General features: G+C 43.6%; 1 protein-coding gene across 1 annotated transcript; it reads right to left on the bottom strand.

Moving 5' to 3' along the window:
* Positions 1 to 722: 722 nt before the first annotated feature.
* slc25a33 (solute carrier family 25 member 33) lies at positions 723 to 26,635 on the bottom strand. Its single transcript, XM_055659622.1, has 7 exons — positions 26,514 to 26,635; positions 11,488 to 11,667; positions 5,676 to 5,753; positions 4,983 to 5,083; positions 4,111 to 4,177; positions 3,733 to 4,007; positions 723 to 2,377 (listed from the first exon to the last, which is right to left on the bottom strand). The coding sequence occupies exons 1-7, from the start codon at positions 26,552 to 26,554 to the stop codon at positions 2,175 to 2,177; spliced, it is 945 nt and encodes a 314-aa protein (XP_055515597.1). The 5' UTR covers positions 26,555 to 26,635; the 3' UTR covers positions 723 to 2,174.
* Between the last annotated feature and the right edge of the window lie 282 nt (positions 26,636 to 26,917).

The following is a 26,917-nucleotide window of genomic DNA, read 5'->3' as shown; positions in this document are numbered from 1 at the left end:
TCCTGTTGATTGGCAACGAACACTTGTCAGCAGGAGCAGACTGGTTGCTACCCTCAGTGTTTGTTCTAAAAGACGTTCTATTTAGCGGAGTAGATTCACCAGCTGAGAGAATACAGATTTTTCAAACAGACTTTGACCAATTGCCAGGAGGCTTCATGAGATGCAGCATCAATACTAAGGAACTTTAGGCCTGTTCCCACATTCAGGCACAAACACTTCCAGGACCAACATCTCTGGTGAGTCAATGCTGCCAGTGTGATAACAACACATCCACAGCTGGTAAAAGAAGAGTCTGAGTGACTAGGTCAGGCTGCTGTTTCCTAATATTTGGGACAAATCTACTCATTTATAACATGGCCAAAAGTAGCAACCTTTTGAAAAGTCACTTGCACAGATGTCACCTGTAGTCATCTGCATCTTTGCATTTGCACATGCAAAGATGCATCAGAAAATGCATCTTTGAGGTATTAGATTCCAGTGCACTGGTTCACGTCAGATTGTTACTCGTTTTTGTCGATCTGGATTTATGTTTCTACTACAGCTACTAGCATTCATTACAGTGTGAAACAACTTAAGTCAATACATATACGGTGAAACACAGAAAGTGCTTATTGACAAAATGGTTAAAGAACCAAGGGTTTTTTTTTTTGTAATGCATATTAAGTTTGGTTGCTCCCAAATTAAGGTTAAAGATCAAAATAAATGGAGTACGTGGTAGGAAATTTACGGTGAAAATATTTTATTCAGATGGGAATTTTCAAATAATTCAGAACATTTTGAAAAGAAAGTTAACAGTAATACATGCTGAACACACGCTATACTGATTATTTATGTCCCTCAAAAGGTTATCATCTACTAAAGTCTCATCCTGGCTTTATCTAGTACACTGATATCCCTTTAAATTATTTTTTAATGTATTACAGTAGCATCGCTTCTCTTCTTCCCTTCCCTCCCTTATTACAGACACCAAATGAAATGTTTTAAGCATGAGGGGAAGAGAGAGGTAGGAATGAGTCTGTAATAACTATAAATAAAAACCTGCAACCAAAGATATTTTTATTCCACTCCGTTGTTAGTTTGATCATTGGTGAACTGTAATAAGGCACACTTATTGAAGTTAATAGTAGAATATTTTTCAAACTATCGCTATTGCAGGTTCTAACTTTCTGTTGATATAATTGTGAAATTGAAGTTTCAATGAATTAACAATATTGCAGATGCTAGTGATTTTAAATACATACAAATGCCAAAAATTTTGATTTTCGATTAAGACTGAAATCTGGGCAATCTAAATATTTTGGGAGACTCAGTTGTAAGCAAAGATAATTAAAAGGGATCAAATAGCAAAGCAATGTTATCTGTTTGCCTGGCAGCAAATAAGGTGTAGATTTCCCTTCAAAATAACAAACACATTTGTGAGTTCCACATTTTGTTGAGACACATTAAACAACTAAATAAATTAACATTTTGCTGTAATTTTCTTGTCTGCAGCGTGTAGCATGCATTTCATACTGCACTCAGTATAAACACATTCTACTGCCTGAACTACAGAATCCACATACATATATACATACACTCCTTTCTAATAGTTTCCTGAAGGTCAAAAAATATCCTATGCTTTAAGAGGGGAAAGGAAACACAAATTAAATTTGCAAGTTTACTTGTTCATCTTTAAAATAAATAGTGATGTCTAGAGGCCAATGCATAAGCTATCACTGCACAGATTATTTTCAGAGAGAAAAACAAAAATCGGTCTGACAATGCTTCTGTACATTTTCTGTCAGAAATGAACCTTGCTGTTTTAACTTCAGTCAAATACAATCATCCGGTAAATTGCCCAAGTGGCTAATTTTAACATTCAAACATGAAGTGAATAATAACAGATGACAGAAGATGCAGTCTGGAGATGTCCTGGCACCTATAAATTACATGTACACTTTGCACAGCAGGTGCCCTGGTTACATTATCTGTGGTTAACCAAGGAAGTCAACGTCAGGAATGGCACCTGAACCACACCCAGCTCGGATCCAGGAGGAGAATCTCAGCCTTGTGCTTTGCATGAACAGTATCTAATCTGGTCAGTGACGTCCTACATCCCCCCCCCTAGTTTTGTGGGTCATTATAATGACATTGCACTGCAACTAAACAGAATCCATCAATTGTTGAGTGTCTGTTTATTTCTGACGCGATCCCAAGACGTGTACAATCAGTTCGTATGTGGTCATCATTATGGCAGTGTTTGGAATCTGGCGAATTAGCTGGGCTTGCAGTCCTCTGTAGAAGGCACTATAGCCTTCCTCTATAGCCACCAAACGTGCAGTTTGCAAAAAAGCCTTGTACTTCGTGCCTTCCTCCCGTAACCTTGTCCTTATTACTTCTGAAATATAAATGCAAGTAAATAAAAAATTGTGTTTTTTTTTTTGCTTTTCCATTTTCTACTTCACTACTCCTTGCATCGTAATTAAATTGGTCACAAGGAACGAGTAATGCTGTTCCTTAAACAAGTACCAATCGCTCTGATATCAGCTCATAAAGTGAGTCTTTAACCACACACAAAAAAATAATACATACTTGCACATACATTTATTAATTAAAATAATTGAATGGTATATATCAACTTGTTTTTAACCCTGCCCACCCAGATCAAAGTTAAGGTGGGCAAAGTCTAAAGAAGGGTCCCGACACAAAATGTCATCTAGCCATTTTCTCCAGGAATTTTGCCTGATCTGCTGTTACTCCAGCACTTTGTGTCTTTCAAGGAGAAGTTAGAGTTGCCAATATGCCACATGTTACAGAACTTTCCATGATTTCACAGGAAGATGGTCTTTCCTGGGTGGCATTAATATGAGAGTCCATCTTCCCCATAAATCAGAGGTCACGGATCGATGCAGGGAATTTCCAGGCAGATGGAATCCTCAAAGAATCAAAGGCTGAGGTGATCATCCACCTTTCCTTGAAACCAAATGTTGTTAGTGACTAAAAGCAGCACTGTGGCTCAATAATTGAGGCAAGCCTCAACTCCACCCATTGTCTGGCTGGTCAACCCAATGCTGGGCCTGGCTCATAGGGATCGGGAGCTACCAAATGCTGTTGGTCTGAAGAAAGGTCTCGACCTGAAACGTCACCCATTCCTTCTTTTCAGAGATGCTGCCTGTCCTGCTGAGTTACTCCAGCAATTTGTGTCTATCTTGGGCTTAATTTGATTGGTTATCTCAATTTGAACCATCTTCCCTGACTCAGATTATCACCGCCCATCCCATTTCCTTCCACAACCTGGACAATCCCATATTATTACTCCTCTTCAACCCACTCATCACTGCCTGACTTTTACCCTCCTGCTCCCCCATGACCACAGTCAAAGATTCCTTCTGTCCACACCTCATGCTGACCAAGGAGTAATCACAGGAGTGGTCGGGGCGGCACAGAGATAGAGTTGCTGCCTTACAGTGTCAAAGACCCGGGTTCGATCCCGACTATGGGTGTTGTCTGTACGCAGTTTATAGGTTCTCCCTGTGACCCTGTGGGTTTTCTCCGGTTGCTCCAGTTTCATCCCACACTCCAAAAACGTACAGGCTTGTAGGTTAATTAGCTTTGGCATAATTGTAAATTGGACCTATTGTGTAGGATATAGCTAGTGTAAGATGATCTCTGGTCGACGCAGACCCAGTGGGCCGAAGGGCCTGTTTCCGTTCTGTATCTCTAAAGTTTTAAAGGAGAAGAAAGAACACTTACCATGAGGGTAAGCAGTACAAGATGCACATGTCTTTGAAATTCCAGCAGCAATCATCAATCCTAGGAAGTCTGAAACATTCTTGTCGTTCTCCCGCACGGTGAACCTCCATTCCTCCAAATGTTTCTTCAAAGCTTCATAAATAACAAAATGAATCACAGTCTCCGAGATCCCAGCATATGAAGCAGTCAAACCTCTGTAAAATCCTTTGAATCCTTCCGTCTGATAGACATGCCTTGCACATTGGAAAGCATTTGTTGCTTTCTCACCTCGTTTCCTTCAAACAGACAACAGGGAACAAATAAAGCACGGAAACATTTTTAATGGTCGTTACAATTATGACGAACATATCTTAAAACAAAAGCATGAGTACAACTTACCTGCTTTCCAGTTGCATTCTTGTTTTGACCAACCAAATAGGGTTCATCATTGTATTTGTAATAAAGCCTAGTGTATTAAAAAGTAACATTATTTCACTTTCACAATTTCTAAAATCATGAATCATAATTCATAACTGCAAATACACCACCAGCTTCAAGTATTAATATTTTAATACAGTACATTAATGGGGGTCAAAGGAAAAACACTTACTTTGCAGCCTTCCCGACTGCCAGTCCTGAAAAAAATAGTCCAGTCAAGTAAACCAACTTGACACTGCAGTCAACTTCTAGTAGCCACAGTGAAGGCAGGGAGGCAGGGGTTAGGGGGGAACCTTTTGGAAGGTCATGAATGATTTAGAATGCTTTTTCACCTGCATGCACAGCTGACAGATCAAACACCAACCAATGTATTTGAATGGGGTGATCTACCAAAGATCTGCAAAAGCAGCACGACGTAGATCACGCAGCATATTTTGGTCTGACCACTGCTCAGGGTGGTGGAGCTATTTAAAACAATTTTTAAATTAAAAATGTACTTATAATACCTTCAGGTACTATAACAACACTTAAAAAACATTTGGATAGATGCATGGATAGGAAAGGTTTAGAGGGATATGGGCCAAACATGGGCAGGTGACAGTAGTGTAGATAGGGCATCGTGGTGGGCATGGGCAAGTAATGCCGAGGGATCTGTGTCCATGCTGCGTCACTGACTCTATCCATATATGTTGATAGAGAGCATGGATAAAACATTGATAATGTTATAATTTAAAAAAAAACAGTACAGTGATAAGCCCTGGGAAGAGGTATAAACCTATTTTTCTTTGTATATTCATTATTGGAAGAAAATTTGTATACATTAAAAAACTTACTTGCGAAGCCAGCAGAACACATGTTGACAACATTAGAGTGTGGTACAAAGACTGCATTACATTTCTCCTTGGCTTTGGAGTAGGCAGCAAAGTAGATTGCTCTGTATATACACAAGATTTATTAAACGTTAATTTCATATAATTGAATCTTAAATTAATTCAACAATTCAATAATATATTGGGTACAGTTATTTCTTCTCACAGTATATGAGTCTTAAACAATTTTTTTAAATATACTTCAAAATACAGAATTTGAAATTCAGATTGTGTACGCAAACCAAAAGCAGCACAACTCCAATTTGGCAATCACAGGCCAATCAGTTAAATGAATCATCAGCAAGGTATCATCAACAGTGTCCCCAAGCGTGTAGTTGAGCAACTTGACTCCAATAATACGAATAAGGGGAAAATATTCCAATGCTTGGAGGCACACCTTGCTCAAAAGAAAAACAATTCTGCAAACTGAATAAAAATTCTCTCTTTTGTGGCTGGTGTAAAACCCAAAGGTCATATCTGTATTTTTTGAACATATGGGCATTTGATTACCATTAAGGAACAGCATAAATCATTTATCGCAAGCCAACAGATGACCACATGGTACCACGAATGTCCATTCAATAGCGATAGGAGACAACTAACCAAAATAGAGATCAAAAAATATTTTCCTTTCAATACAAATCCAGTTTAATTTACCTGGATGGAATTACGCCAATCAGGTTAGGTCCCAGTCCTCTGAAAAGTGACCTCGGTCCCTCTTTTTCTAGAATAGATCTGCAAAAGATACCATGAACTTTGAGACTTTTGAAATAAAGAACAATGTAGCTGAACTTATACAACTTTATAATGGTAACGAGTGATAAGGCTTTGTGCACTTGTTGATTTCAGAGGATTGAATAAAACTACTGAATTCTCTCTCCTTGTCTGATCTTTGGCCAGCTAGGTAAACTCCCTTCCTTTCACCTTCTCTAAACTTCTAGTCCTTTAGACAATAGACAATAGGTGCAGGAGTAGGCCATACGGCCCTTCAAGCCAGCACCATCATTCAATGTGATCATGGCTAATCATCCACAATCAGTACCCCGTTCCTGTCTTCTCCCCATATCCCGACTCCCCGACTCCACTATCATCAAGAGCCCTATCTAGCTATCTCTTGAACGTTTCCAGAGAACCAGCCTCCACTGCCCTCTGAGGCAGAGAATTCCACAGACTCACAACTCTGTGTGTGTAAAAGTGTTTCCTCATCTCCGTTCTAAATGGCTTACCCCTTATTCTTAAACTGTGGCCCCTGGTCCTGGACTAACCCAACATCCGGAACATGTTTCCTGCCTCTAGCGTGTCCAAACCGTTAATAATCTTATATGTTTCAATAAGATTCCCTCTCATCCTTCTAAATTCCAGAGTATACAAGCCCAGCCGCTCCATTCTCTCAGCATATGAAAGTCCCGCCATCCCAGCAATTAACCTTGCGGACCTACGCTGCACTCCCTCAATAGCAAGAATGTCCTTCCTCAAATTTGGAGAACAAAACTGCACACAATACTCCAGCGTGGTCTCACTAGGGCTCTGTACAACTGCAGAAGGACTTCTTTGCTCCTATACTCAACTCCTTTTGTTATGAAGGCCAACATGCCATTCGCTTTCTTCACTGCCTGCTGTACCTGCACGCTTATTTTAATTGACTGATGAACAAGGACCCCCAGATCCCCTGAAGAGTCTGAAGAAGGGTTTCGGCCCAAAACGTTGCCTATTTCCTTCGCTCCATAGATGCTGCTGCACCCGCTGAGTTTCTCCAGCTTTTTTGTGTAACCCCCAGATCCCGTTGTACTTCCCATTTTCCCAACTTGATGCCATTTAGATAATAATCTTCCCTCCTATTTTTGCTACCAAAGTGGATAATCTCACATTTATATGTACTTTAGTGGCCAACGATCTGAAGAAAGGTTAACAATCTGCAATGTTAACATTGTTTCTCTCTCCACAGATGCTGCCTGGCCTGCTGAATATTTACAGCATTTTCTGGGGTTTTTTCAGTTGTCTCATCTGCATTTTTGTGCCATTCGTTTTTCCAATAAACATCCCTTCATAGTTCCTCAAAGAATTGACCTAAAAAGCAATATGGACTTTTGTTTTCTCAAGGACAACATTGATTTAGTTTCCAGTTTTAACTTCTCTAACTTCAAATAGCCCTTGCTTTCCCTCTTTCTCCATCCCCTCCCCCTTCCTAGTTCTCCCACCAGTCTTACTGTTTCCAACCACATTCTATATCTGTCCTGCCCACTCCCCTGATATCAGTCTGAAGGGTCCCGACCCGAAATATCACCCATTCCTTCCATTTTGTGTCTACCTTTAATTTATACTGCCCCGTTTTACATAAATTTTATATTTGTCAAGAAAATGCAAAATTTTATCACACTTGAAAAGCAGAACTGCAAAGCTGGCTGGAAGTTCACTTTAACATTGTCTAAAACCATTCAATGTTTTTCAAGGGATCGTTGCTGCTCCTTTAAGTTTGCACTCTTAAATACTGGGACTATGCATGTTTTTTTTAAGATTAAACAATCTGAATAGTTTCCTAAATACAACGGTATTTATATCTGAATACCAAAGCAATTCATATTATCAGAGCATCCCAAAGTACTTTACCCGCAATTATGCATATTTGTAGTCACTGTCAATCTGGCATCTTCCCTGACACCACACAACTTAGAAGTGAATCATGTGTGGACACCCAGACACCTCTGCATCCCACTTCTACAATGTCTCACCAAAAGGGATATGCTTCTCCTTTTCACTTGCCAGAAATTGACAAATTCATATTTGCCAGATCTTTTCCCGCCTCATTTAGTCTACCTTTTATACCTTTGTAACGTTTTTGTGTGTTCTTCCCCATTCACTTTCTTACTTGTCATTGGCAAATTCTACAAAAATGTCTTCAGACTCTTCATTCACATCACCCATGCGAATTATTAAAATAATGCAAGGCCTTAGCACTGACTCTCATGGGACACCATTTACTTTACATTTTGCCAACCAGAAAAAGGTCCAATCAAACCCAGTGGCAACACGAAGACAGCTTTGTGCTGGAAGCAGATGTATAGTGGGACTATTTCTGGGTTGGCACTAGGACCATAACCTTCACAATATATAAATTGATTTGGCCTTGGGTACACGGATTATTATTTCTAAATCTACCAACGGTGTAAAGATTTTAAATGAGATAAAGGTGAAGGATAGCTACAATAAGGTATTGACAAACTGGTGTAAGACAAACAAGACCAAATTTACGGCAGGGAAGTGTGAATTGTTTTATTGTGATAGATAACTGAAAAGGAAGTAGCATAAAATACTCATACTTTACTTTTTTAGCCAAGTGTGTTTTGCATCGTACGAGTAATTTGAGGGTATACTTTTGAAAAATGGTGTAGGAAGTGAGAAATCTGGTTATACATTTGCATGAAGATAGGACAGGTTGAGAAAGCAATATATTTTTTAAAAAGTATTCAGCATCCTAGACTTCATAAACAGTGACAGCGAACAAAAGTCAAGTCAAACGACTATGATAATAATAGATTTAATTTTTATAGCGCTTTTCTAAGACTCAAAGTCGCTTTGCAATAGTAACAGACAATAGCAGACGGAGAAGCGGCGAACAAACAGCGCCAGTGTCCTCTCCGTGCAGCACATAAAGAAAGAATACAGACATAACAGTAATAAAGACATTTAAACATAAAAACATCCCACCACAATGGTTCCCATTATGAGGGAAGGCACAAAGTCCAGTCCCCATCCCTAGTTCACCCATAGACGGGCCTATTGAGGCCTCCACAGTTGCCTCCACGGAGGCCCGATGTTCCAGGCCGTTCTCACCGGGTGACGGTGCTCCGGCGTCGGGAGAATCCTCACAGCGGCCTGGGAACCCTGGAACGGCCGCTTCCGTACTGGAGACCGCGGCTTCCGAAGCCGAGAAGGCCGCGCCGGGTGGAGCGCCACCACTGGCGATCTCAATGAGAGATCCCAGGCTCCCGATGTAAAGTCAGCGCTGTCGCCCGCAGCTGGCCGCTCCTCAGACCCGCAGCTCCGCGATGTTCTTTATCGCCGGTCCCAGCATACCGGAGTTCCAGCGCGGCGACCCGGGCAAGGCATCGCCCGCTCCGCGACAGCGCTCCAGCGCTGTGCCGCCGCCGAAGCCGTGGTACTGGGCGGTCCCCGACAGGAAACCCCGCTCCAGGCCCGCAGGTAGGCCGCGGGGACGGGTCGAAACTGCAGCCCGGAGAAAAGCTGCCTCTCCGACCAGGTAGGGACCCTGAAAGATAGTTTTCCCCTCCCTTCTCTTCCCTTTCCCCTCCCTTCCCCCTCCCCCCCCACATAAAAAAGTTTAGACCTCCAGAACAAAACACTTTAAACTAACTAAAGAAAAAAAAAGATGAAGAGACGGACAGCTGCTGGCTGGGCAGCCATGCACATGATATACTGGGCTTAGCTGGAACAAGAGTATTGTATTGTATATCTTTATTGTCATTTCCTGAGTATTCACATACCCAGAGGAAACAAAAAAACGTTGCTCAACCAGTGTCCATTCAGTGTGCATTAAAAATAAATAGAAATAAAAATACATGTATCATGAACAAATTTAACACTCTACTAAACATTCAACAGGCGTTCCGATCGGCAGTGGCACAACAGTGGCTCTACTGCAGTGTGTCCAGGTTGGTGGTTGGTGCGCGATACTTGGCAGGGGGCAAAGTCCATTTAGCAGTCTTATAGCCTGTGGGAAGAAGCTGATGAGCATTCTGCTGGTTTTGCAGCTAATGCTCCTGTACCTCTTCCCAGATGGCAGGATGGAGAAAATGTCATGCGATGGGTGGTAGGGGTCTTTGATGATGGAGATGGCTCTGCTGATACATCTCTTCCTGTATATGTCCAGCAGGAAAGGGTGTGGAGCACCAATAATCCTGCTGGCGGTCTTCACAATCCTGTCTAGTTGGTGCCGTTCGTACGCCTTGCAGCTCCCGAACCAGGAAGTGATGCCGTAGGTCAATGTGCTCTCGATTGTCCCCTTATAAAAAGTCCGTAGGTGTGTAGTGGGGAGACCTGCTTTACGTAGTCTTCGGAGAGGGTGTAGTCGCTGCTGGGCTCTCTTGACCAGTGCTGTGGTGTTGGCCGTGGACGTCAGGTCATCAGACAGATGTAGTCCTAGGAACTTCACGCTGCTGACCCTTTCCACATCAGCTCCGTCGATGTGCAGAGGTGTATGGTGTTGTTTCCCCGCCCTCCTGAAGTCAACCACCATCTCCTTAGTTTTTCCCACGTTAAGAATGAGGTTGTGGGATTTGCACCAACCTGTGAGCAGCTCCACCTCCATCCTGTACGCCGATTCATCATTGTCACTGATGAGACCCACCACTGTTGTGTCATCAGCGAACTTGTTGATGAAGTTGTTGTTGAGTCTAGCAGTACAGTCGTGTGTCAGCAGACTAAACAGCAGGGGGCTCAGGACACAGCCTTGGGGTGAGCCAGTGCTCACGGCTATGGTTTTTGATGTCCTACTGCCCACCCTGACTGTCTGCTGCCGTTGCGACAGAAAGTTCAGGACCCAGTTGCATGTGCCAGCATCAACCCCCAATAGCTCCAACTTCTCCACCAGCTGCTGCGGAATGATTGTATTAAAAGCAGAGCTGAAGTCTATGAAGAGGATCCTGGCATAGGTATTTTTCCGATCGAGGTTTGACAGTACGAGGTTCAGTGTTGTTGAGACTGCGTCCTCTGTGGTCGGTTGGCTCTGTAGGCGAACTGCAGTGGGTCTAGGTCGGCAGGTAGACTATTTTTGATGTGCTGCATAACCAGTCGCTCAAAACACTTCATTACAATGGGTGTTAGAGCCACTGGTCGAAAGTCATTATGGCAGGCTGGGTTTGGTTTCTTCGGGACAGGGACGATGGTGGCACTCTTAAGACAGTTGGGCACTACTGCCTGGCTGAGTGAGATGTTAAAAATGTCTGTGAAGTACATCGATTTAAGATTAACAAACTATTGGAATGATGAAGGCTGAGACGGTGCAGACAAGATTTAATATAATTGCCTCTAAGTGAAAGCGGTAGGCTGGAGAAAATGGGGCTGTTCTCCTAAGAACACTTAATGTTGAGATGGAAATGAAAGGAAGTAAATGAAATTATTTGAAGTCTGGAGAAAGTGAAAGAGAATATTAGACAGTAAAAGAAAACAAGTGATGGGGATCAGATAGAAAGTGAGGGAGATACAGCATCAGCAATGATCTTACTGAATGGCAGAGTAACCTCGATGAACTCCACAGCCTACTATTTCAATATCTAAGATTCTGACGAGATGCCTGGCAAGGGAATCATTGAACCATCTAGGATACTGCTTGGAACAACATGCAACAACCTTGTAGTACTCAACTAAAAATCTGGAAGCTAATTTACTACTTTTAGAAAGAAAGGCATAAAACAAAAATTAGAAAAAACCAGCATAAAAACAATCCACTTACTTTAGAACTTGGAAAAGTCCTGGTACTACGCGTGCTGGCCGAACCACTCCTGGTCCGTTGATTGTATTAAGGTTGACTTGTGGAATGTAGACTGATCGAAGTGTTAAGCCCGAGGACTGGAGCCTAGTCTTGATCACTTCCAATGGGCAAGTGACAATTGCCCCCACTGTTCCTCCACACCTGTGAATAGTGCAAAGAATCAAAAAATAATTTAATTTACTGCTCTTGTGCATGAATCCATGGTTTCAAATTAGGATTATTTAGACTTTAGACATACAACGAGGAAACAGGCCATTCTGCCCACTGAGTCCGTGCCAACCAGGGATCACACTAGCACTATCCTACATACTAGGAACAATTTACAGAAGTCAATCAACCTGCAAACCTGTACGTCTTTGGAGTGTGGGAGGAAACCGGAGCACCCGGAGGAAACCCACGAGGTCACAGGTAAAATGTACAAACTCCGTACAGACAACACCGTAGTCAGGATCAAACCTGCGTCTCTGGCACTAGAAGGCAGTGACTCGACCGTAGCGCCACCATGCTACCCATGTTTGAGCAAGCTTTATTTTGGGAGCAGGTGAATAGAAGCTTGTGGGGAAAGTGCGATATTATTGCCCAGTTAAAAATTACTTAAAAGCATGGAAGCCTGTAAATGTTTTAAAACAAAAAGTGAAAAACTGCTGAGTCAATTTGCATTTTAAAAGTGTACACCTCTGTCAAAACCTGAAATTAGACATAAATAAGTTACACTTCCAGGCAGAATCATGAAAAGTTAGTATCTGTAGGAAGAAACTGCAGATTGTGTAGGAAAGAACTGCAGATGCTGGTTTAAATCGAAGATAGACACTAAATGCTGGCGTAACTCAGCGGGACTGGCAGCATCTCGGGAGAGAAGGAATGAGTGACGTTTCTGGTTAAGACCCTTCTTCAGACTGATCTGGTTTGTACCGAAAATAGAGACACAATGCTAGAATAACTCAGTAAATCAGGCAGCACCCCTGCTGAAAAGGAATAGGCGACGTTTCCAGATGGATCCCATCTCCAGACTATCATGCAAATTTATACTCTGTATATGGACATGTTTACTTTGCCGAGTACTGATGCCTGATGCATGGCCTTCAAGGCATCTTCAGATTATGTCCACTTTATGCGGAAATATCGACATTCACACTTACATTAGTTTTAATATTTAATCTGAATCCATACATAATTGTTATAATGATAGTGGAAACAATGAGAAAGAATTTTGCAAAATAATATAAGCTCACGCAAATGATTTCCTAACATATGACCACCTTGAAGTAAAGAACTTGAGATTTTCATGGCAGTGAGCTGTCTTGGATATTATCAAAGGAAACAAAAAGGCTGAAATGGACGGTGTAGCACGTCCACTGTCTTGCATCTGAAATAATACATCAATAGCTGCGCCTTTAAATCATAATGCATACAACTATTTTTCTGTCCTTATTCTAACTCTGCAGTGAAAACGCCTCTAATGCTGGCAGCCAAACTCAAATCTTCAGCAGTCCCCATTCTACACAGCGAACTCCTAGGGGATGCATCACTGTCAATTCTGACATTGTACTTCTCATACATTTGCACGTACGCACTCCGACAGTGTTCAATTATTATTAATCAGGAATAATGTACACTTGATACTCAACATGTTCATGCTAATAGTGATTTTACACCTCGATCCTATGCCAACTAGATAGAACATCATATCCAAAATAACAAGCTTCAACTCTTCCAGTATTCTACTTCCTAAAATCTAGTCTGTGTGTCACTCACCTCTCAACTTGTTCTTGCTGCCCTCTATTGGCTGTCTGTCCCTATTAATACCAAAATACTTTATCTTCAAATCTTCTTTCACCCTGCTCTCAATCTGCCCTAGAAATTATTGCATTTACTTGGGCTTCACTGTCAACTGTCTTTATCCCTCTGTTTTCCACTCCCAACTTCAGCCACTGGCTTCAGAAAGCCCATCTCTCTCCAAGCTTTAAAAGCCTCCATGAAGCCTGACACAGAGCAGTAGAGTTGTTGCCTTTCCAGCACTTGCAGCGCTGGAGACCCGGGTTTGATCCCGACTACGAGTGCTGTCTGGAGTTTGTACATTCTCCCTGTGACCGCGTGGGTTTTCTTCGAGACCTTTGGTTTCCTCCCAGACTCCAAAGACGTACAGGTTTATAGGTTAATTAGCTTGGTATAAATGTAAATTATCCCTAGTCTGTATAGGATGGTGTTAATGTGCGTGGATCGCTGGTCGGTGCGGACTCAGTGGGCTGAAGAGCCTGTTTCTGCGCTGTATCTCTAAACTAAACTAAGCTATAGTTGTAAGCCTGTGAAGCCTTTTCAACTTTAACTTTATCCAACAGACTTGAGTTTCACTTTAAGTTTAAAGCATGCAAACAAAATATTTCACTATGGCATTGATTAACAGAGCAAGGCATTGGTTCCCGTGCTCCCGAATTACTTGGACATAGTACTTTTGTACGCTCTGCTTTCTTACTAAATACATCCTGTTAAAGATTCTTCACTATCACCAAACTATAGTCTGCAGTTCGCTTGACAGCACCCCCTGCAATCCTGTTTCTATTCAGTTATTTCTGTTCCATCTGCCACATTCACACACAGATCCCACCTAACTTTTTGCAGATCTCCAAAGCTCTGAGCAATTCTTCGTGCCCTTTAACGATTCGACTCACCTTTGATCTCAATCTTATTAAATAACACACAGGTTTTGCAACATCTCGTCTGCCAATTACATATCCTAACATTCCTAGCATAGTTCACAAAAACAATAAATAGCATAGCTATGGTTGATACCACAGTTAGGCCATTCTTTAACCTTCAATCTACTTGTACCACTTCCATCACCCCCTTTAACAAATTTACAACTATTCACAAATAAAGGTCAATAGTGTTTGCTCAACATCTCAAAGCTTGCTTCTGCTGCGTCAGCTCTCACATGTGCCTTGTTACTTCCATTCTTAACTATTTAAATATATCCCTACCTGCCCTCCTCTCTATATGCTCCATCTATGACATATCCCCTTGAGCACCAAATCCTGTGTTTACTGATAGATAATAGCACCTGCTCAAAGTCCCATTTTTATATTTCTAATTCTTGTGATTCAGTAATCCCTGCAAGGTTTCACCTCCTTGTTTCCAATCACTTCCAGTGCAATCGCCACAGCACCGGGTCCCTATCCCCAGTCCCGGTTGGAATAGCTAGAATTCACACATTCATGCCCACTATGTGCTCGGGTTTCTACTCGTTTCTTCAACATTCTCTCCGAGTTAGGGTGACTTCCATGACAGTTCTGTCAGGTCAAAGGTGACTGATTATTAAAGGCCCTGTCCCACTTTCCCGAGTTACTCACAAACTCTCCCGAGTTTTCCCCTTGATTCAGGGAATGTTGGGGCTCGTAGTCCGTAGATGTTTCGTAGCGGCTCGTAATGCCAGCCGTAGGAACTCGGGGCATCAGGTAAGTCGGGACATTTTTTCAACATGTTGAAAAATGTCCACGAGTTAAAAAAATAGCCCCGAGTGCCTACAAATACCGTAATTCTCCGAGTTCGAATCAAGGGGAAAACTCGGGAGAGTTCGTGAGTAACTGGGGAAAGTGGGACAGGGGCTTTACAGGCGGGTGCTGCAGACTCTGCCTCAGGATGGACAGGTGGAGCTTTATGGAGCAGGTGAATACATTAAATGACTACTTGTTCACTCCTTTTGTAGCTTGCACCCAGCATTCATGCACTCTTGGATAGAGCGAGACTCAGAATATGCAGTGCCTACCTGAATGCTGTAAAGTCTCATTCTGGGCCGCATGGAGTCTGAGATTATAATTAGTTGATTGCGGGTAACATTTTTCCAAGGCCTGGTTGTTTTTGAAATGTGATTTCCATCCTCTATCACATGCAGAACTCAGAATAGAGAATGTGTTTCAAGAGTCTTGTGTCAGGCATGCAGATGGGGTGTCCATCAGCTGAAGCTGGTTACGTGTGACCAGAGACTGGGGATGTTGGTTCTGGAGATGATGCCAACATTAGTTCCCCTTTTCTTCTAGTGTACTTAGAGTTCAGGCACTCCCAGACTTCTGTAAGGGTTATATTTCGTGAACACTTACGCAAGTCACATTTTACACCAGTCGGAATCACCATCTTCACCCCCAGCCCAAAATAACTCACAGAGAACATTAACTGCCTCAGTGGCACTTTCTGCCATGCGTGGGCTTCTAGGTAAGTACCGCCGCCATTGCTGGCTTGAGTTCTGTCTCGTCGTTGGGACACTTACTGCAGCACGCAGCCTTCTGTGCAAGCACCAATGCCATTGCTGGCTTGTTTCCGATGATCATACAATGTTGTGGAGATTACAAACTGCCTTGATTGCACTACGGTCTGCATCAAACCAGAGTTTCTGACCTTTTCAATGTCTTGCCCATATGAGCATCAATTTGATAGTTAAATCTTTTGCCTCATTTTGATTCTGATCTCAAACAGGTTCTTGCGTTCAAGAAGGAACTGCAGATGTTGTCACATGTTTTTACTGTGACTGTATTACTTCCCTCTGGGTGCTCCACTTTCTTTCTACATCTCAAAGAATACTGGTCAGTTAATTGGCTATTGTAAATTACCCCTGTGCTGCTGTGCAGCAGGAGAATCAGGGGAATTGATGGACACAAAAGGGAAAATAAACTGCAAGAAAATAATTGGGAGAAATATGACTCATGGGAATGCTCTGAGAACAAGCCCATAGACCTAATAGACTGAATGAGCTCCTGTATTGAGAGACATTTAAGTTGCTCCTCCACAATGCCTTCAACTACCAAAAATCATAGATCTGGAATTCCCTTCTTAAGCCTCTCCATTCTTCATTTGATGCTCCGTAATCCCTGCCAATAAGTATTTGATTATCTTTTCTAATCAATTTTCTGTTTGACTATTGGCCTTTAAAACCTGGTCTTGAGTTTTTTTTTTACTGTTAAGAAGGCATATAAGCAAAAACAACTTGTCATGTGGTAAAGGCTGCAAATGATTTAGGTTACTGCCAAATATCCTCAATGAGATATTAACCACAGAAAACAGGTCCTATGATTCATTTACTTGTTGCTTTGCAATATTGTATGGCAACTCTGAAATATACCAAACCACATTATTTCATGATGAAATGTTAAAAATACACTCCTTAATAACAAGTTTTAGACCAACCAACACCGAGTAATTAATTTTTACTGCCAGCACCATTTGTCTTATTAGACAAGCTGTATAAACCGCTTGTGGGTGGCACGGTGGTGCTGCGGTAGAGTTGCTGCCTTACAGAGACCCACGTTCGATACTGACCACGTGCTGTCTGTACGGAGTTTGTACGTTCCCCATGACCTACATAGGTTTTCTCAAAGAACTTCGGTTTCCTCCCACACTACAAAGATGTACAGGTTTGTAGGTTAATTGGCTTGGTTTAAATGCAAATTGTCACTATGTAGGTTCACGAGATTGAGCGTAGGTTCATAAGATTGATCCCTGGGATGGCGGGACTGTCAATATGAGGAAAGATTGAAAAGACTATGCTTGTATTCACTGGAGTTTAGAAGGCTTATAGAAACATATAAAATTATAAAAGGACTGGACAAGCTAGATGCAGGAAAAATGTTCCCAATGTTGGGTGAGTTCCAGAACCAGGAGCCACAGTCTTAGAATAAAGGGGAGGTCATTTAAGACTGAGGTGAGAAAAAACTTTTTCGCCCAGAGAGTTGTGAATTTTATGGAATTCCCTGCCACAAAGGGCAATGGAGGCCAAGTCACTGGATGGATTTTAGAGAGAGTTAGATAGAGCTCTAGGGGCTAGTGGAGTCAAGGGATATGGGGAAAAGGCAGGCACCGGTTATTGATAGGGGATGATCAGCCATGATCACAATGAATGGCGGTGCTGGCTCGGAAGGGCCGAATGGCCTCCTCCTGCACCTATTTTCTATGTTTCTATGTGTGGGATAGTGTTAATGTGTGGGGATTGCAGGTCGGTGGGGACTTGGTGGGCCGAAGGGCCTGTTTCCACGCTCTATCTCTAAACTAAACAATGCACTTTTATACAATTGAAGCTATTCAACATTTGCTGCATTGAAAGTCATGTCAATGGTTCATGAGCAAAACAGATTTAGTTGTCATGTTCTACATCAGATTCCGAACAATCTACAGAACACTGCGTTCTGTACTTCTTTTTAGATGTTCTGCGACATGCACCATCAGAATTATCCAAATGGATCATGCAAAACCAATAAAACATTGCCCAAGTGATAGTTACAATCTCACTGCCAGTAGAGTCGAGCCTCAATGTTGCCATGAATAACTAAACATTGCTGGAAATTAGTTAGACGTCAAAAATATGAAAGATTCAAAGATTATTCCTTGGTACATTGCTAAAATTAATTCTAACTTTGCACAGCTTTTTGGGGGTAAAGCTTTTTGGCTATTTACATAGTAAATTTGTCATTTGCAACAGCAAAGTAACAAGTACGACAAAAAACCAAATATTGGTGGTTTTATATTTCAATCAATTAATGTGATTGTGCAAGGTTTCATCTTTGCTCTTGTGGTAATCTGATTTTAGATATTGCAGCCATGGTCCCCAGCAATGGGAAGGAAGTTAATGAGTCTCTGCTCTTGAACATTGCAAATAACATAATGGATTGAGCTCAACTATAAATAGTTCTATTTATTTCATCCCAAAGCACTTTAAAATTAAGTACACTCTAAATGTAGTTGTTATAAGAAACATGTCCGTCAATTTGTGCACAGTAAATCCTCAGAGATACTTGCTGAAACTAGGATTATTAATCTGCACTTTTTCAAAATAAAACTATGGGCTATTTTACACGCATTGGATGAGGATAAATGTCTCATGGAGAAGACTACCTCCACTAGTGCAGCTCACCCTCCACACCGAAGCTTAGATTTTGTGCTCAAGACAGAAATAGGATCAATAGGTCAATACCCTGCAACTTTTAACTCCAAGCTAACTGTGCAGCAGTGATAATGGTCGGATAATACATCCACATTCACTCATCATACTCACAGCAGAATAATCTCCAATAGCACAAAGTAACAATTGGCAAACAACATTTAGGACATTTCGACAGATTCACAAGGAACTGCAGATACTAGGATCTTGAGCAAAGCACAAAGTGCTAGAGGAAGTCAACGGGTCAGGTAACATGTGAGGAAATGGACAGGCGACGTTTCGGGTCGTCTGAAGAAGTCGCAACCCAAAATGTCACCTGTCCATTTTGTCTACAGGTGTTACACGACCTGCAACATATAAGATTGTTAAGGCAGGAAACATAGTCCAGATGTTGGGAAAGACCAGAACCAGGGGCCACAGTTTTAGAATAAGGAGTAAGCAATTTAGAACAGAGACGAGGAAACACTTTTTCTCACAAAGAGTGGTGAGTCTGTGGAATTCCCTGCCTCAGAGGGTGGTGGAGACAGGTTCTCTGGATGCTTTCAAGAGCAAGCTAGATAGGGCTCTTAAAAATAGCAGTCAGGTGATATGGGGAGAAGGCAGGAATTGGTTGAGGATGGTTTACTGATTGAGGATGATCAGCCATGATCACATTGAATGGTGGTGCTGGCTCGAAGGGCCGAATGGCCTACTCCTGCACCTATTGTCTATTGCTGAGTTCCTCCAGCACTTTGCACAACATCTAAAATGTGGAATTGGAAAAATTAAATGCAGTAGATGGCCTTGATCCCTGCAGATTTATAATATAGTTGACAACTTGATCTTCTTCCAACACCCCTCTACCTTTGTCAGCTGTATGAAGCTGAACACACCAGCTATCATGCTTTGATCAATCCAATTAGTCGGAAATTCACGTCTTTTCATCCAGTATCCCACATTGTTACCTCTGATGTATCCGAAGGATCTACATCCGAAGGATCTTATTTATATCCTGTTCCTTGGCACATCTTCCATCTATGTTGTAAGAAGGAACTGCAGATGTTGGTCAGAAGAAGGATCTCGACCCGAAACGTCACCCATTCCTTCTGTCCAGAGATGCTGCCTGTCCTACTGAGTTACTCCAGCTTTTTGTGTCTATCCCAGAATTATAGCCTTGTTTCCCACGTGTACACTGACAACACCCTCCTCTACATAATCGCCACTTCTATTGACTCTGACAATGTCTAGAAACTGTCAATCTTTGCAATATACAGTAGTGGATTGGCAGAGAATTCCTCCAACTAAATTTTCAGAAAATGAAAACCATCTTCTTGGAATCCCCATAATAAACTTTTCCTTTGACTGTCTTTAACAAATGCCCTCCCACCCCAATCTCCAGTGGTTACTCCAGTGGTTACTCCAGTGAGTTACTCCAGCTTTTTGTGTCTATCCCAGAATTATAGCCTTGTTTCCCACGTGTACACTGACAACACCCTCCTCTACATAATCGCCACTTCTATTGACTCTGACAATGTCTAGAAACTGTCAATCTTTGCAATATACAGTAGTGGATTGGCAGAGAATTCCTCCAACTAAATTTTCAGAAAATGAAAACCATCTTCTTGGAATCCCCATAATAAACTTTTCCTTTGACTGTCTTTAACAAATGCCCTCCCACCCCAATCTCCCCCCCCCCCCCCCCCCCCCCCCCCCCTCCCCCCCCTCGCCCGAACACCACAGCAAATTGTTTGCAAACTTTAAGATTGCTGGTAATTTGAAAGCCGGGATGAGCTGCAGGTCACACATCAATCCCAATGGCAACAGAATCTGAATCTGAATCTATTTCTACCTCCAAAACACTACCCTGTGCCAGCCTTGATTTAGTTTATTGTCATGTGTACCGAGATGCCGTGAAAACCTTTTGTTGCATGCTAACCATAACTTCATTTCCTCTACATATTAGTTTCAACTGTGCCCCGGCCAATTTCCTCTAACACATCAACCAAAACAGTCCATATCTTTACATACACCATCACTTAGACTTACACTTATACTTAGTGATTCAAATTTTAATATTTTCTTCCCTGTTTTCAAAACTATTCATGTGCAGTTGTAATCTTCAGTCTTATGATCTTTGAAGATATCTGTGAACTATTCATTCTGGCCTATTGCTCATCTCTAGGTGTAATCACAAACACCATTAGTAGATGTGTCTTCAACTGTGAAAACTCCATGTTCTGGAAATCACTCAGTCATGGTCAAAAAGCATGGAAACAGACCCCCTGACCCAACTTCCTCATGCTGACTAAGATGCCCCATCTACATTAGTCCCACCTGCTTACATTTGGCCCATATCCCTCTGAACTTTCCTTATCCACGTGCCTGCCAAAATGTCTTTTAAATGCTGTTAATGTACCTGCCTTAACCACTTCCTCTCGCAGCTCATTCCATATACCCACCATCTACGAGGGAAAACGTTGCCCCTCAGGCTCCTATTAAACCTTTCCCCTCTCACCTTAATCCTATGTCCTTTGGTTCTTGATTTCCTTTCTCTGGGTAATAGACTGTGCATGTACCTTATCTATTACCCTTGTGATCTTATACACACACCTCTATAAGACCACCCCTCATCTACTGCTCTCCAAGGAATAAAGTCCTACTATGCCCAACCTCCCCCCGATAGCTCAGGCCCTCAAATCCTGGCAATATAAATCTTCTTTGTAATCTTTCAAGCTTAACAACATTTTTCCAATAGCAGGGTTACCAAACCTGAACATAATACTCCAAATGTGGCCCCACTAACCTCTCGTACAACTGTAACATAACATCCCAATTTCTATACTTAATAGGAGGTACACAAAAATGCTGGAGAAACTCAGCGGGTGCAGCAGCATCTATGGAGCGAAGGAAATAGGCAACGTTTCGGACCGAAACCCTTCTTCAGACTTCTATAATATCCTGACTGACGAAGACAAATGTGCCGAAAGACTCTTGATCACCGTATCTACCTGTGACGCCACTTTCAAGGGAACACATACCTGCACTCCTAGATCACTCTGTTCTACGACAGTCCCAAGAGCACTGCCATTCACTTAGGCTGGGCATTTACTTGGGCAGGCCATTCATCTGTTTCCTTACACTCTTATACTTCTCAACTAGCCTCTACATCTTGAAATCAGTCTTGTTATTGATGCTCCTGCTCATATAATGTTAGTTGCCACCTATTATTTGAAGTTGCCGCTTTACCGTGGGAAGTTTTTGTACATTTATGGCACTGCATAAGTGAAAGGCATTGTTAAGATTAATTAAAAATAAAGGGCATACATCCCTTCCAGCTTGTTTCACCACTTCTCAAGTTCACAACTAAATCCCCACTTTATCACCCAATTCCTTTATCCATCAATTATGCTGGATGCGAAAAAATGTATCAATCTCACACTTGCATGCACTGGACAAATAAAGGGCCTGCCCCACTTAGGAGATTCTGTGCTCGCCTCATGATCGCCACATGTTCGCTGGTGGTCTCTGGTGAGTCTCCTTCATGGTCGCGAGGAGTTCCCGCATTGTGGGAACTCGTCGCGGCCTTAGTATGGTCACAGCAAATTTTTCAACATGTTGAAAATTTTTCTGTGGCCAAAAATTGGTTGCCATGGAGAAAATCGATACTTTTGTAGTCGTAGATGCAGTGGTAGTGGGGTCGCCATGTAATTGTAGTTAGTTGAGGTAGTCGTAGGTATTTTTAGTTAATCTCCTTTACTGACCGGGCATGTTCATTGGGTCATTGGGAAAAAAAAAACATAAGCACGAGTTTTCAGAACCAAGGAAAACCAAGGCAATGTTAAATGCCCACCAAACTTCACAGCTGTGTATCTTTGGCATATTAAAAGTTGTCTGGCTTCTTAAAAGTGTCTCCACCTCATTCTGTGTTTTAAAGGTCTGTTCATCGTGGTGTGTGTCTGTATCACCTTGGCTTTGCTCCGTGTGAATTTCAGACAGCGCTCCCCCCGCTTTCCCTGGCCCCCGCCTTTGGTGTGTGTGTGTGTGTGTGCCACTCTTGACACTCGCCGTTCCCTTCCCTGTTTTTCAGCGAGTGCCGCGACCTTGACACTCGCCGGCAGTCCGCTGAAAAATCGCCTAAGTGGGACAGGCCCTTAAGTTTTTCTAACTCTCTGAAATGGACACTTGCAGCGATTCACAGCCATCGAATCAGGAAATTCTTCCCAGACAGTACATAATGGCCAACTTGTTATCCCAAAACAATTCCCACTTATCCCAGCCTCTCCATCAAAAAGGATGCATCAGGATCATTTAGTTTAGAGATGCAACATGGAAACAGGCCCTTTAGCTCACCGAGTCCACACTGACCAGCGATCACTCGTACACTAGTTGTACACCCGTACACACACTAGGGCCAATTTACAGACGCCAATTAACTTACATACCAGTACCTCTTTGGAATATGAGAGGAAACCGGAGCACTAGGAGAAAACCCACACGGTCAAAACACCATGCACACAGTGCCCGAGGTTCAGGATCGAACCAGGGTCCCTAGCACTGTAAGGCAGCAACCTTACCGCCACTCCACTGTGCCACCTTTATGCACCATTTCAGGATCCAGCATCTCAAAGCCTCTTGGGAGTAGTATATGTTTCAATGACATCCCCTCTTTTTTAAATCTTCATTGCAAACTCATTCTACCGAATCTTCCACCAACAGACAGCTTTTTCATTTCAGGAATTAGTCTAGTTGGGTCATTTCAGGAATCAGGTTGGGTGAGTGGGCAGATGCATGGCAGATGCAGTTTAATGTGAATAAATGTGAGGTTATCCACTTTGGTAGCAAAAACAGGAAGGGAGATTATTATCTAAATGGTGTCAAGTTGGGAAAAGGTGGAGCACAACGATATATGGGGGGTCCTTGTTCATCAGTCAATGAAAATAAGCTTGCAGATACAGCAGGCCATGAAGAAAGCAAATGGCATGTTGGTTGGCCTTCATAACAAGAGGAATTGAGTATAGGAGCAAAGAGATCCTTCTGCAGTTGTATAGGGCCCTAGTGAGACCACACCTGGAGTATTGTGTGCAGTTTTGGTCCCCTAATTTTAGGAAGGACATTCTTGCTATTGAGGGAGTGCAGCGAAGGTTTACAAGGTTAATTCCCAGGATGGCGGGATTGTCATATGCTGAGAGAATGGAGCGGCTGGGCTTGTATACTCTGGAGTTTAGAAGGATGAGGGAATCTTATTGAAACATATAAGATTATGAAGGGTTTGGACACGCTAGAGGCAGGAAACGTGTTCCCGATGTTGGGGGAGTCCAGAACCAGGGGCCACAGTTTAAGTAAAAGGGGTAAGCCATTTAGAATGTTGACGAGGAAACACTTCTTCACACTTTCAAGAGAGAGCTAGATAGGGCACTTAAAGATAGCGGAGTCAGGGGATATGGGAAGAAGGCAGGAATGGGGTACTGATTAGGGATGATCAGCCATGATCACATTGGCTCGAAGGGCCGAATGGCCTACTCCTGCACCTATTGTCTAGTAAAGCTTTACCTAACTGCCCTTCCTTACCCCCTTCTTCCCAGGTTTTTCAGAATTTTATTTCTGACACAAGGCATGTGCCGCAGTCCAAATACAGACTCACCACAGAACCTTTCAGCTGCTTTAGCTCAGCTTCCAGGTGAAGAGCCTTCCAAGTGAATCATTTCTCTTGTCATCTCATTACACCGCAATAAAGACATCATCGTAATCATAGCTAAAGGGTAGACTGAAAATAGTAACATGCTTGAGAAGCTTAAGAGAGAAAAACAACATCGAAGAAAAATAATTATCTGTCACATAAATATCAGGATAATCCAGTTATCAGGGGAATCCAGAACAATTTCCCTCCTGGGATAAATAAAGTTATTTCGTATCGTATCGTATATTCCATTTGCAGCATATCCAGTCATGCAGCGCAGAACACACACAATACATTCTGCTTACACAAAAACATAACCTATTTAATTAATATCAAAGCAGATCATTACAAATCACTGGTTAAGACCAATGGAATCGAGTCACACAGTTTAAAAGTAAAATTAAGTGTATGGCAATCAGCTGACTGATACAGGATGAAGTATTGGCCTTGCAATCACAGCCCATTTACATTACTGGACAAGATAGCTGGCACAGGTTCAAAGACTGATTGCTATTCTGGGGATCCTGCCCACATTACCAAACAGATGAGACTCTGTAATCTAACCATCAGCCTCTTTGCTGATCCAGTCAGGCCAGCAAATATGCACAACAAAAGAAACATTAAACCTTCAACATCCTTTATTGCCGACCAGATTAAAATGCGATTAATACTGGAATATCTGACTGTATGGGGGTACATTGTATTCTACTTTCTCAAATGGTTCTGTGGGCATCCAATGCTAAGGAGTCGTATTGTGGTGCAGTAAAAGTAGGGGCGAGGTTAAAGAACCTAAGATATAGGAGCAAGTGTAGACTATTTGGCTTGCTCTGCCATCCCTCAAGATCATGGTTGATCTTCTACATCAGATCAATTTTCCTGCGCTACCTCAAATCACTTGATTCCCTTAATATCCAGAAATATATCAAATTTCTCCATTGAATAACTCAGTGATTGTACCCGAGGTCAGGATCGAACCCGGCCGGGTCTCTGATGCTGTAAGGCAGCAGCTCTACACCAGATCTATGTTCCTGCACTACATCAATATCAGAATCACAAAGATTTGCTTCCCTTTAGCATGAAACAAAGATCTCCCCCCCCTCCCTCAGTTGTAAAGAGATTATGTCCCCTGGTTCAAGACTCTCCTGCCTGGGGAAAACACCCTTAATCTCAAACCATGTCACTGATTCTACTAAACTCGAAAGAATACTGTGTCTCTCCTCACGTGACATGTCTGTCGCCACAGGAACCAGCCAGCTGATTTTTCACTGCATTTTTTCTGTAGTAACTTTATCTTTTAGTTAAGTGGGGTGACTGAGTGCATACAGCAGCCCAGGTGCAGCCTCACCAAGGCCTTACATCACTGTAACAAGAAATCCTTACAGTCAAATCCTCTTGTAATGGTAGTCTGGGGCAACGGAGGCTGGAGCCTTGCGACCCACAAAGAAAGGGGTGGAGTGAGGAGTGATGTGGGAGAGAAGTACAAGAATGTGTCAGCAGCACCAGGCCCCTCGTGCTTGCCCCGCCATTCACTCTGATCGACGCTGGTCTACACTGCCCACAACCCCTCTTCTGTGCCAATACCCCCCTGATCCCAGATCCCTCACACGGCTCTACCTTCCAAGTATTCCTGATCATTGGAGAGGGGTGGGATCAGGTGGGGGAAAGAGGAGGAGGGGACCACCAAGGGGAAGGGTGCAGAAGGGAGGAGGGGGACCAGTAGGTGGAAAAAACAGCAAGGGGTAGAGAGGGGGACCAGTAGGAAGAAGAGAAGGGTCCAGCAGAGGGAGAGGGGGAAACCAGTGGAGCGAGAGGGGAAACCAGCGGAGGGAGAGGGGGAAACCAGCGGAGGGATAGGGGGACAACCAGCGGAGGGAAGGGGGGGGGGGGGGACAGCAGAGGGCGAGGGGGGGAACCAGCGGAGGGAGAGGGGGGGAACCCAGCGGAGGGAGAGGGGGAAACCAGCGGGGGGAGAGGGGGAACCAGCGGAGGGAGGGGGGAGCGGGGGGGGAGAGGGGGAACCAGCGGAGGGAGAGGGGGAACCACCAGAGAGAGGAACCAGGGGGGGGGGGGGAAAGGGGACCAGCAGCGGTAGAGGGGAGGGGGAAACCAGCGGAGGGAGAGGGGGGACCAGCGGAGGGGGGGGGGGGGGGGGGGGGGCCAGCGGGGGGGGAGGGGGGGGAGAAAGGGAGGGAGAGGGGGAACAACCAGCAGCGGGTTTTAGGGGGGGGCAGCAGAGGGAGAAACCAGCGCGGGGGGGGGGGGGGGGGGGGGGATAGAGAAAGGGAGCAGGAGCGGGTTTTAGGGGCATTTATAATCCACTCCAACCATTTCCCTTCCCCGGCCTCATCACCCCGGCAACCGGCAGCAGGATGGCGGCTCGGCGAGACGCCGGCTCCCTCCTTCACTCACCCTCCAGCGAAGAGGTGCAACATGGTTTCCCGCTGCGACATCGTCACTCTGACATGGCCCGCCCGGGCTCCCGCCCGCTGCCTCTCTCCCCCAGCCCCGCCGCCACCGCCACCTCCACCGTCAGCGCCAGCACCAACCCCGGGCCCGCTTCTCCACGCCGGTAGCAAGGTCGCGCACGCGCGCTGGCCCGGCCTGTGACGTCAGTGGGCGGGGCAGGGGCGCCGCGGGGGCGGTGGCCTGACGTCACGCCTCGCGCGCCTCCCATTGGCGCGGCGTCCGCCGGGGGCGGGGCCTCGAGCTGGCGTGAGCTGCGGCTGCAGGGACTGACTCACTCACTCACACACAGGAGGGGCAGGCGGCCAGGTTCTGGGGCGGTAGCGTCTCATAGAGAATGCATGCACTCA

The sequence above is a fragment of the Leucoraja erinacea genome, chromosome 30 (assembly GCF_028641065.1).
Source record: "Leucoraja erinacea ecotype New England chromosome 30, Leri_hhj_1, whole genome shotgun sequence".
Classification (NCBI taxonomy): domain Eukaryota; kingdom Metazoa; phylum Chordata; class Chondrichthyes; order Rajiformes; family Rajidae; genus Leucoraja; species Leucoraja erinaceus.
Note: the sequence above shows the minus strand (reverse complement) of the source record. Positions and strands in the feature narration are given on the sequence as shown.

Coding starts and splice junctions, on each gene's coding strand:
- slc25a33 (XM_055659622.1), bottom strand. CDS start 26,554: ATGTCGCAGCGGGAAACCATGTTGCACCTCTTCGCTGGAGG. Junction 11,668..26,513: donor TTGCACCTCTTCGCTGGAGG/GTGAGTGAAGGA, acceptor CACTATTCACAG/GTGTGGAGGAACAGTGGGGG. Junction 5,754..11,487: donor GGACTTTTCCAAGTTCTAAA/GTAAGTGGATTG, acceptor TATCTTTTGCAG/ATCTATTCTAGAAAAAGAGG.